We start from the raw sequence: 12,673 nt of genomic DNA on the forward strand, positions 1-12,673 counted from the left end.
AGATAGAAATTGTTGTGCATATGTCGATCGATAGAGATTTTAGCATAAATTAACTTCTAACAGCCAACACGAGCCGATGGGTTATGAGTTTTCGAGTTTAATGTCTCTCATTAAAAACTAAAATGTTGTTGAATCAATTTGTTTTGAATATTGATTAGCTAACAAGTTGTTTATGAGATTAGAAGGTAAAACAAAAAAAAAAAAACACAAAAAAAACAACTAACAAGAAAGAGCGAAATGTGAAAAATCTGACATTTGCCCAGGGCTGCTGCTAGCATGCCATGCCCCATGGAAGGCAAATCAATGGAAAAAAATTAACTGAAATTATTTCAATTCATATCATGACTTGGTGGAAAATGCAACAAATTACAAATATCAAGACAGAGCAATGGCAGCAGCAACTACTTCAAAATGCCACTAGTGACACACTAACTGGGTGACTTCCAAACCAGCGACAACAACATGCCCCAAAAAAAAAAAAAAACAACAACAAAAAATGCATCGAAGAAAACTTTGCAAACAAAATTATGCAACTTATTCAATGCAGCAGCAAAAGCAACAGCAGCTGTTGGCTCCAAGTTAACTGGACTTAAGCTATAGTCTACCAGTTGGCCACATTTGGGAAGCTGCTGCTGCTGCTTTTGCCTGTTGTTTGTTGCCTGCTGCACTGTTGGTATTGCCATTGCTATTGTTGTTGTTCTTGTTGTTGCTGGCAAAGATGTTTTCCACAAGATTTTCCAATTACAATTGCAGGTAATGTTTTGTTGTTGTTGCTGTTTTTGCCCTAAAAAAGGCGTTGCCTTTACTTGGCCACAATTGACATAGCTGCAGGCGGCCATTAACACAGCCCAGGGTGTAGTTGACCATCTATGAAGTCTCCTGATCATAGATAAGCAGAATTTTTCGGAGGTGCGCCTCCTGTTTAATATCTCATCCGCCCCTTCTTTTATTTTATGTTACTTACTTTCAATAAGGAAATCGAGTTCGTTGCTTAAGTCTTTTGTTTTTTGTTGTTTTTTTCGTATTGTAGCAGGTGAAAGGATTCGCAATTTGTGGCCATAATTCAAAATTTGAATTCATATACTAAAAAAAAAATTACGTAATCGTAAATGCAGTCATCTGCGTATGCAGTGGCTTATTATTAAGCTAATATATTTAATTGTTATTAATATGCGCCAATGCTAAAAAAAAAAAAAACGAAACATATTTTTTTTTCTTTTAAATCTATATGCTATCAGCCAAACAAAATGAAAAGTTGTATGAGGAGCATAACAAAACTATCTAATATTTACCAATATCAATAAACGCTTTTACCATTTTTTATCTACCTAAGCTTATAAACTATACAGAAAAAATCCAGTAAAAACTAGGATATACGATATAAAATGTATGTACGTATGTATACTTTAATTTAAATTTTAATTTTTGAGTATTCATTAATGTTTTTCGAAGAAGTTTAAGTCTTTGAATTTAACTATCTGCTTCTTTCTTCACACCAGCTCAAAATTTATATTATTTATTTAGTTTTTATTATCGTTTCCCTTACTATATGAGTTTTTTTCATATGTTTTTCTAACGCAGTTTTGTATGTGGTTGCTAATAATAGTAATATACTTCTTAATATATTAAAGAATGATAGAAAAATATTTGAAAAAATATAACATTAACATCTATCGGGATCGCACACCATATACCTGACCCTGTCATATAAATTTATGGTTCATGTATGCCATTACACTACTATATTCTACATTGCAATTCCTTCTTAGCTTCAAATACACACAAATAAGAATTTGCTGTTTACTAATTGGGCAACAAAAGAGTTCATAAATATACCAAAAATATGGTTATTTGCAGACCAAAAGCCATAAACTCAAATCTGATTACCAAGAGTTAGGTGTTAGTAGTAGGCGTGCTTAGAGGCGTTCCCATTTGTTTCCTAAGGCACTCAAGTTCTCTTCAAAGTCGAGCCGCGTTGGCGGACTATACAAACTTCAAGGTCTAACTGACTAAGAGACAACTACAACAACAACAACAATAATAGTTGGAAAAACCCTCCCTGCAAAAAAACACAAAAATAATGTTCATTTGATCAATTACATGGAAAATGTCAAATAGACAGACCAATTTTCAGTTTGCTCTATTGTTTAAGCTCTGAAATATGTATAATTTTTGCCCCTTCAAGAAAACAAAATATTACAGTGAAAATGTATGTTGTTTATGTTATTGTTGAGGGTGTTGAGGTCATAAAAACAGTAGCCCTTTTCCCCATGAAGAGCCCCCCTCTCTATTCCCAACCAAAAGCAAAGCAAACAAATCAAAAAAATTGTGACCTTTCTGTGGAGCAATTATCAAAATTTAAGCACAACAACAAAAACAAAAATTACTAGCCCCTAGTAAAGACTTTTCTTTGCTAACCAAACGTGCAGACCTAACCGACAACAACAACAACAACAGAAAAAAAATATACAAAAAATTAAATGTCGAAGGTTTTGCACGATTGTCTGCAGTTGTTGTTCATACTCCATCTACTACTACTATTTCTTCTTCTTCTTCTTAGTTTTCTGGCCATTTCAATTGACAAATGTTAGTTGTAGTTACCTCCAACCTCGAGCACGAAATCGTTAATGCTCCAAACAATAACAACAACAACAACAACAACAGTCCAAGAAGAAAAAGAAAATCTTTTGCCACTTCTTGGCCCCAACTATAACAAAAAAAAAAAACTAAACCCAACAATTTGGGTCAAATTTGTGTCGCCTTCAGTAGTTAAGTTTCTGTTAAATTTGATACATTTAAGAGATATTAACTGAATAACTTAATGACCTTGGCTCAATATGTAACTAAATAAAAAGTACATCTACTTATTAAGGTACTAACTAAAAGTGGTTCAATTAAAATGCGTGTACGAGCAGTTTTACCTTCACAGTTTCCGTTTTTAGTTGAATGTGTTTGTTATTATTAATTATGGGATCTAGCTGAAAGTTCATCAAAATAAATTCCACTCTTCTGATTCCATACACTTTATGTATTATAGATTTAATATCGGAATAGTCAAATAGACTAGTCTAGTATTATATAGCAAATTTTTAGTTCTATAGGGCTCGAATCCGGTATCATCGACCTTTTCATTTGCAGATAAATCTATAGATAATGTAATATTAATCGTCAATGTCAGTTTAAGTGCCTAAATAAATGAGAATTAAAAATTTCTTAAAAAATTATACAAATAGAAGACAATCTTGTTTTCTTATTTTGCTTCAAATATCATCATGAAACATTTCTTGTGTCTCTTGTGATCATTTCTTAACAAGATCAGATTATAAAACATTTGAATAAGTTAAATTTATAGGAAAGTATCTCTAGGGAAATATCGATCAAATATTTTAATCAAAGCATAATACATTACGTATGGTTCATTTAGTCATACTTACTAAAACTATTCTTGAGGACGATTGGTTAATTGCGTAAAAAAAACAAAAATATCTTCCTGTTTTTAGTTTCTGTTCAATAATAACGCTTTAAATCTATGTAAAATAAAACTATTTCTGTGTACCTGTTAAAATTTAAATAAATAAATATATTGCATATCATAAATATAACACTTCAATTAAAGACCACAAGAATAAATTTCCATATTATTGATGTCCAACAATCTTTGATCACTAAACTTTAATTACTTGAAAGAAAATGAAACAAAACATTACGATAATCAGAATGTTTCAATTTTATTTTAAAAATTATAATCTCAGAATTTCATTTTAAAATAATATAATCGCACAATTTTGCCATTCCATATTAAAAATTAAAATGTTTTATTAATTACATCAACATTTTTGGCTTATTTTGATTTAAATGTATAAAAAGTTCGCTAAAATAATATTAATTTTTGTATTCTTTTTCTTTGGAAATTTCTTTATCTCAAACATTATGTCAGTTATATAATATCTCCTTTCAAATATTTCCATAAGCAACTAAAAAAAAAACCAAAAACAAAAAAATTTCTAAACATAGAGATCTCCAGTCATTAGAAACAAAAAAACAACAACAAGAAACGCAAAATCTTGTTTTTTGTTTTTGCCTTTTTCTCCAATTTCTGTGTTTTTGCTTGATTTTTGTATGTCTTTAGAACTGGTTCACTTTAAAGTCATTTAGAGCATTAATTAAATAAATTAACTAGGCAGGAGGTAGATGGCAGTGAGTCGACAAGCGAATCGAGCGCCAAATGTCAAAACTTCAGATTGGCTAATGGTGGGGGGCTATTCGCATATCAGAGCTTTCGTCTGATCATATCTTATGCAAATTTCCTTTTGGCTAGCTCGATATATTTTGTGCAATAGTTTATGCCATATTTATGTGTGTATGTATTTATAGAGGGGGGGCTAATTAATTTGTTAGTTTTTTATGTTGATTTCTTCAATTTTATCGATGACGCTGATAGGTTTCTTTTATTTCTTAAGCCATTTAAACATTTTCAAACATTTTGCATAAACTATTCTAACGAAGATGCATTAACTGAATAGTAAACATTTTCAACTTTTAAAATCCACATTATCATCATCAGCTGTTTTTTTTTCGATCTATTTTGCATATTGTTTACGAAATGAAAGTGATCTAGAAAAACCATAAAAATGCAAAAGGTAAAAACCAAACAACAACAACAACAAAAAATGACTCGATTAACTAAAATTGACAGACGAAATAAAAGAAACTCGACTCCAATAAACTTGAACTTGAGCTTGAAGCTCGAATCTTTTGTCTTTCATCGCTTTTAGTTTTGCATATTTTATTGTTCAGGTATTAAGTAATCTGTTCTTCATTTAACCACAAAAAGAAGACAAAATGTAGTTCAACTTTGACTTGGCTTCTGATTAAGCTGATGAGGATGCTGTTGATGTTGATGATCATGATGATGATCGACCTTCGCCTTCATGCATTCACATTACAATGCATAATGTCTGGGGCATTATATTGAACAATTTAATCAAATAATACTCATAAATCTAACGTTTTTTCTCTACTTTATTTTTGTTATAGTTAATTTTGTTGCTTTTTTGGCTTTGATTTTGTTTTGTTTCTTTGCTTTTGTGTGTTCTCTTCTGTTTGAATTGCTTGCGGTTTGCTCTTTGTTCACACGTTCCATTTACATGGCCATTGGCAAGTATTTCCTATGCAACATTAAAATGTCAAATTACACATACACACACACACACACATATACACATCAAAATGTATATGTTGAGAGAGACAATACATTCAATCATTGCACCTACTCCATCAAGGCTTCAGTCATAGGTAAGTATTCGCTGTTTGAGATCAAAAGTTCAGTCACGATTGAACACAGAATCGAATCATCGGCGAGCAGTTAGTTGACTTACAGTTTTTTTTCTTTTGGGTAGACAATACGGCAGCTAAAGCCAACTAAAAAAAATTAACCAAAAAATTCATTGCAATAATGCAACTGGGCAACTGTGCAACTTGCGGCTAATGTGAATTTGACTTATGGCCATGCAATGTATTCGTTTATGGTTTATGCGAGATTGAAGCGTTGCAAGTTGCAAGTGGCTTATTATTTTGGAATGCAGGAAACATTCGAGAGGCTTAAATGCCTTTCAATTAATATGGATCTAAGAGACGGAGATGTAATCCAAGTAGTGACAGGTAAATTATTATTTTTTTCTTGTCTCAAATTAAAGCAAGGAGAATATTTTTTTATGGTTCATAACTTGAAATCTTTACATATTTCAATTGAGTTCTTTAAAGACAAAATCCTCTCCAATCATTAACTAAACAAAAATAAAGTCTACATTTACATAGAATATAAACTTATTTTACGATTTTCGATTAAATATGGAATACTCAACTAACATAGCTTTAAAAACGTTAACAAACTTTGAACACCCGCAAATGCAAAATAAATTTGAATTTCAATTTAAAGTCAAAGCATTAAAGAAGGCCATCAGAAAAAAATACGGCTATATTTCGTTTCCCCTTTCCCAAAATAAATAATCAACTGTCCATTCTAAAAGTGCTTCCATTCAAGTCAATCAAAAATTTCAACTCAAATGTCTTTCAGCTGCAATTAGTTACATACTCAAAAAAACAAAATAAAAATTCGAGGAAAAAAAACTACGAAAATTAAGCACCTTTTTAACATATTTGCACGACTCCTTAGGCATTAAAACATGTTTGGTATTTGAGATCGATTGCAAAGTTCATCGTTGAATTGACAAATGCGAAGCATCTCGAGCAAAAAAAAAAACCCCAAACTAGAGCAAATGCATTTAGAGATTGCTTGTACTACATTATATAAAATATATATATATAAAAAATCAATTCATAGCAAATGGGCAAAAAAAATCGATTAAATGGCAAATGACAAATGTTTGGCATTGCCAATAAATCGAACTTGTCCAAATAAAAGTGGCATTAAGTTTTTTTAGTTCGTTCTTTTTTTGGTTTTTGTTAACTTATGCAAAATCTGGAACAAGTTGACTGGTTGGTTTTGTTAATTACTGGTTAACAAATAATGTTTTAATACTTTTTTGTCAGAGATTTAAATAAAGCATGGCATTGTTTGAACGAGAAGACAAACCACAACAACTACAACAAAGCCAAGTCCCCTCGATCTCCTTAAACAAAAGGGGCAAGAACACAAAAGACAGAACAAAAATTTAAATGGCTTTTTATTATAATTTATGACCCCTTAACACGAATGGTGTTTGAGACTGTTTAGATTGAAATCGTTTTTAATGGACAAAGAGGATGTTAGCATAAGTAAAAAGTTTGAGAAATTGAATTCAAATTTGTTGAGCGAGCTTAAATGTTTTTTTCTATTTTTTATTTTTAATATCTGACAAACTTTGCATATTTAGTTTGACATGTTAAAAAATCCTAGATACTTTTCCCTTTGTTATTATATTTTCACTTTTTTTTTAATTATATCTTTTCAAGCAATTTGAGTTTTACATATGTAATTCACAATTTATTTTGTTTGTACGATACTTTGGATCAACTATTCATTTGTTTGATCATTTATAAACTTAATAGAATTCATATATTTTCCATTTAACTTTAAAATTTCCGTAATTGAAAAGTTTAAACAAATTTGTGTGTAAAAATATTTAAAGTCTGTTTTTTGTAAATGATAATGAATTTAGTTTTTATTTTTATATTGAACTTTGCAAAATTTGTTTATTATTTTTTAGATTTTTATTGAATTCTGAAAAACTTTTTTATTATTTTTTTCTTTTATACATAATTTCGAAACAACTCATATTAAACTCTCATAAATTTCTTTCTATGTGCACTGAAACGCTCAAAAATTGTTTTTTTTTTTTAATTTGTTTATTTTACTTTTTTTATTATAATATTTTTCTAAACTATTTAAACGTTTCAAAGACTTATATTAGTAATAAATTTTCCACATTTAAAATTTAGACTATATTAATTTTCAGATTTCTAAAGGCTGAATCTGATTTTCGAGTTTATTTTAATTATTATCGATATATTTCTTTGCACTTTCAAAAAAACGCGAAGTTTTTCAATCTTTCAAATGCTAATTTTGCACTTTTTTCTATAATTCAATGAAACATTGCACTGATTGCGAGTCATCTAAAAGTACTCAAAGTCTTTAGACTGCCATGGCTGAAGTATAGGTCTGTCGACTCGGATAATTCAGTAGCTCACATGGATAGGAACGCACACAAAGCAAAGGCCAGCTCACACGTATACACCAACACTGTACATGTGAGTCTGAAAGGCAAGCAGAAAAGCTTTTACTTAACCAAACCGCATTTCCTTTTCCATCACATACGAGACCAAAAAGGAGAATCAGCCAACAAGAGAAACCCACCAGAGAGAAAAAGAGATGAGAGAGAGCTTTTGTCTAAACTCATTGTTTGGGCTGCTGCGATCAGCGTAGCAGAAAATCCCAATCAAAGCATCACATCGGGGGCTGTGGCCATATAAAAGCTCGCAGCGTTTGTGCAAAATTATTCAGTTAACTGTTGCGGGTTGGTTGAGACACACACAACAGTAAAAGAAACCCTCTCTTAAAAAAAAAACCAGAAGTGCAAAATGAAATCCATGGTATGTTCGGTTCGATATCAATCTATAAGTGCTTAAAGTGATTCTTGCTATACATAATCTGTATTCATATATAGTTAAAGATAATTGTGCTGAAAGAACTTAAAAGTTTCAAGAAGTGTCATTAAAAAATATTAAAGTTTTATCAGTAATTGTGATATTTAATTCAGAATTGTTCTCTTAAAACTGATTTACTTAGGTCAAAATTATATAGGCTCAAAATATCCTTGAAATCAAATTAGTGTCAAATTATATATCAATCTTAAAAAGTTTCAGTCGCATCCTTTGAATTTAATTGTAAATTCGAAAGGGTTAAAAAAATGTATGCTGAATTTTTTCAGTTTTTAATTTAAAGTACAGAATAAAATATGAGTTATCAGATTTATTGCCTAAATCGATATTAAAGTCTGTTTGGTTTTGTCTTCTAAAAACAAAATAGGCCATTAAATCGTTTGCCTTTATGAGAATTTATCATCTCTGAGAAAAAATAATTTAATTTTTTTAAAATAATTTGGAGCAAACAGGACTTTCGATATTTATATTTAGGAAACTTTTATAATGTCAAACAAATAAAAAGTAATATTGGGTAAATTTAAAAATGTTCTGACTTAAGATTTAATATTTCAAATTTTAGAATCCAATTAAGTAAAAAATAAAGTAAAATTTGGCAACTAAATTATTTAAGATCCTTACAGCAAGGACATCTAAAAAGAATTTAACTTAATAGATACTGAATATATTGCAAAATTTAAACAACTTTTGCATCAAGTATACGCCGCATTGCAGCTGTGATGTCACAATTATTTTGGTCAACACTTGCCCAACCATTGAACTTGGCTCATTGCCCACCCTCTCTTAATTGCAATTAACTTTCCATTAGGCATTGCATAATATTGTCATATATTATTATTTTTTGTCTTTTAAATTATGGTCTTGGACACACGGAAGTCTCGTATTAAGGGGAGGTAGGGGGCATATTATATAACTTGAGCTACGCTCTAACCCACTTTTGGCCAGTGGTTCATTTCGATGTTGTCTTTGTTGTCTATTTTGCAGCTCATTTTCGGTCTTTTGGCCATGTGCGTGCTGGTGGCCAGTGCCAGTGAAGAGGCCGCACCTAAGAAGGCAGCCGAGCCCGTGGCAGAAGCCAGCGCAACAGCAGAGAAGAAGCAAGAGAAACGCGGCATTGGTCATGGTCTGGGTTATGGCTATGGTCCATCGGCTGGTGGTGCCATTTTGGGATCAGGAATCGGTGTTGGCATTGGTCACGCTGTGGCTGCTCCCGCTGTCGCTCATCTGCCCACTCAAGTGCACACCAACACTGTGATCAAGACCGTCCAGGTGCCCTACCAGGTTGAGCGTCATGTGCCTTATCCAGTTGAGAAAACCGTTACATACCCCGTTAAAGTGCCCGTGCCCCAGCCCTACCCAGTCGAGAAAATCGTCCATGTGCCCGTGAAGGAAATCATCAAGGTCCCTGTGGAGATTCCTCAGCCTTACCCCGTCGAGAAAATTGTTAAAGTGCCCGTCAAGATCCCAGTCGATCGTCCATACCCTGTCCATGTAGAGAAGCCATACCCAGTTCCAGTGGTGAAACCCGTCCCTTACACCGTTGAGAAACGCGTCATCCACAAGGTGCCCGTCCAGGTGGATCATCCCGTGCCATACAAAGTCGCCGTTCCCGTGCCAGTTCATGTTGAGAGCCACGTGAAACCCGCTGTGGCTGTTACCCACACCGTGGCCGCTGCTCCTGCTATTTATAGCCACGGAATCTCTGGACATGGCATCTCCGGACACGGAATTGATATTTCTGGACATGGCATCTCCGGACACGGTATCTCATATGGTCCAGCCATCTCTTCTTACGGTGTTTCTGGCCATGGTGGCTACCTCCACAAAAAGTAGATAAATTTTCTTTTGCTTTGGGAGAATTGAAATCGGGTGAAGGTGAGCGAGCACAAGTCGAAATTATCCCGTTTCCCCCTCCCTATATTTTGCTCCCTCTCTTTGTCCTTCCCACCCCCAAAAAACAAAAAAAACAAAAAGAAAACCCATCAACGACTTACAACTTTAGTTCTTAGTTTGTGATACCAACCGCAAAATTATTGAATAGGGAAAACGATCGAAAGTCGGGAAATTGCCCCCGCACGGAAAAGTCGTTATCCCATTTCATGTGTACAGTTCGTTCCAGACAGAAAATCAAAAACGAGTTTGCTCCTTCGACTTTTTCATGTCAAATTTCTTTTCTATGAAATGTTTTGTACATATTTAATGTAAATAAAAATATAAAAAATTATAAAAAAAACACACATTATTGCATTTGTTTTTTTCTATGGTGTTGATGAATTTCAGAGTGTAATTTAAAATTAAATAGGATTGTCTATGTCTTTTAAAATATTTGTTATTAGAACATAGTTTCAAAAAATTGTTTTTTCCTATCTACTTTTGTTAACAAAGTTTTAGAAAAACGGAACTTTACTCTGGGCACCAAAAGCCACAACAAAATTTCTAAATTATTCTAACAATGCAGAAGGTCTAGCCAAATAATTGAATGTCTGTCTGTTCGTGTATACCCAGGATGGGCGAGTAATGGTTCATTTGTCTCAACCATTTGGTGAGACAACCAGAGAGACAACCACCCAGGCTCTTTGTTGATAGATCTGGGACGCAGAAAAAAAAATGTGTTTGCTGTAATAAGCCAATTGTAGCTTTTTACCTCTGCCTCTTCCATAAGAATTGTTGTACTAAATTTTACCTTTTTAATGTAATTTGCCTGCCTCCTTAGTCCAATGTTTCTGTACAAACTAGCCTACTAGTTTTTTAGCCAATTTGGTTTAATATTTAAGCAAATTTTAAAGCACGGAACAAAAAAAATGTGAAAATCAGAATGTTCGGAACGCTATAATATCAAAGTAGATTTCAATGTTTTAAGGAGACAGCAATTTTAATTGCATAATAAATGATGTTATTCTGACTTCTGTGCAGACTATTAAAATAAAATAGAGACAGGCGAAATAAATAAAAATAAGCTTACAATAAGAAGAATGTTAAAGCTCGTTTTAGAAAAATTATTTGCAAAAAGTAGGCAACGACTATTCATAACTTAAGCCTAAAAACAGGCAATTGTTTGAGCTTGAAAGTCGAAATTATTACGATCAAAAAATTTTATAAAAATTGAAGTTAAATATTTATTTAAAAAAAAGACAATTAACGCAAAACAGCCAAGTCTGTAAAAAGCGATCTCGTTAAGCCCGATTTCCAAGCTAATTTTGATAATATTTTTGACAAAAGTTTTGTCGTAGCATGATCGATATTTCCAAAACGACTTTTATTTGTATATTAAAGACATTTGGTTGACCTAAATATGATTTCAATTGCATTCAACCACTACAAATTTTTTAAAATATTTTACAAGGAGAAGTGTCCAATGAATTGAAAAAAACAAGCCTAAAAGCATGCAAACATACAACGTATTTTAATAGAAACAGAGTCAGATGGCAAAATACCCCACAGTAAAAATATCAAAAATCATTTATACCCATAGCAAAATGTTCAACCTCTAACACAAAGTAATCATATATTTCGGAACCACTGTGCAATGACGATTCATAAGCTATTAAGCAGCAGCCTTTATCAAATATTAACCACAGCTATTAACATATACATTTAACTCATGCTTATCAATTTTAGTTAAAATTAAACCGTCACCGGGGAGAGTTCAAATCACAAAAAATGGCTAATATATTTCTACAGTTTCTTCTTATCCTGTTTGTAGTGAGTGTACATTCTAAAAGTGCAATTTTCGAAGCTCATTTCATTCAAATTTAAATAATTGAATACAGATCAATGGAATTCACACAACATCCGTAGAAACTACGTCAACACCAATTCCAACCGAAACGTCCACCCAAACAAGCATATTGAATACGGAGACAACTGAATACGGAAGTTCAAGTACAACTGAAACAGAATCGTCAACAGAATCGTCCACAGAAGCGTTGACAGAATCGTCAACAGAATTGTCCACAGAAGCGTTGACAGAAACGTCAACAGAATCGTCCACAGAATCGTCATCGGAATTTGCAAAAGAACTATCAACAAAGGGCGAAAGGGCCAATGAAACATCATCAACAGTATTTTATAAACCAACTACGATTGTCTCAGGATCGTCCACAATATCGTCCACAGAATCGTCATCGAAATTGTCATCGAAATTGGCAAAGAAAGAAGCGTCAACAAAGGGCGAAAAAGCCGAAGAAACATCATCAACATTATTTTATGTGCTTTTGGTCATACCAATTATAATAATTATAGTTCTTTTGGTATATATAATTTTTGTACTACATAACCGTAAGGTTTCCTATGAAGTGGCTTCAAATGATAAATATTTTGTTACGATGCAGAGAGAATTATAAGAAAAGCAAAAAGATGTCTTCAATTTAAAAATAATATAGATTCATTTTGAATCTTACATTAAGTAATTGTACTTATATTTCAAATTCTTTGCTTTCCTATAGTAATAAATGAAAATATGTTGACAAATATATTTTTGCATTAACAAAACAGGTAATTAATATTTATATTT

At 32.3% G+C, this 12,673-nt stretch overlaps 2 protein-coding genes across 2 annotated transcripts in view; one reads left to right on the forward strand and one right to left on the reverse strand.

Moving 5' to 3' along the window:
* LOC6642187 (angiotensin-converting enzyme) overlaps positions 1-12,673 on the reverse strand; it is a 58,551-nt gene that overhangs the window by 21,954 nt on the left and 23,924 nt on the right. The window lies entirely within an intron of this gene.
* Positions 8,072-10,355, forward strand: LOC6642189 (MAGE-like protein 2). Its single transcript, XM_002064743.4, has 2 exons — positions 8,072-8,091; positions 9,145-10,355. The coding sequence occupies exons 1-2, from the start codon at positions 8,080-8,082 to the stop codon at positions 9,991-9,993; spliced, it is 861 nt and encodes a 286-aa protein (XP_002064779.1). The 5' UTR covers positions 8,072-8,079; the 3' UTR covers positions 9,994-10,355.

The sequence above is a fragment of the Drosophila willistoni genome, assembly GCF_018902025.1.
Source record: "Drosophila willistoni isolate 14030-0811.24 chromosome 2R unlocalized genomic scaffold, UCI_dwil_1.1 Seg167, whole genome shotgun sequence".
In the NCBI taxonomy this organism is placed as follows: Eukaryota; Metazoa; Arthropoda; class Insecta; order Diptera; family Drosophilidae; genus Drosophila; species Drosophila willistoni.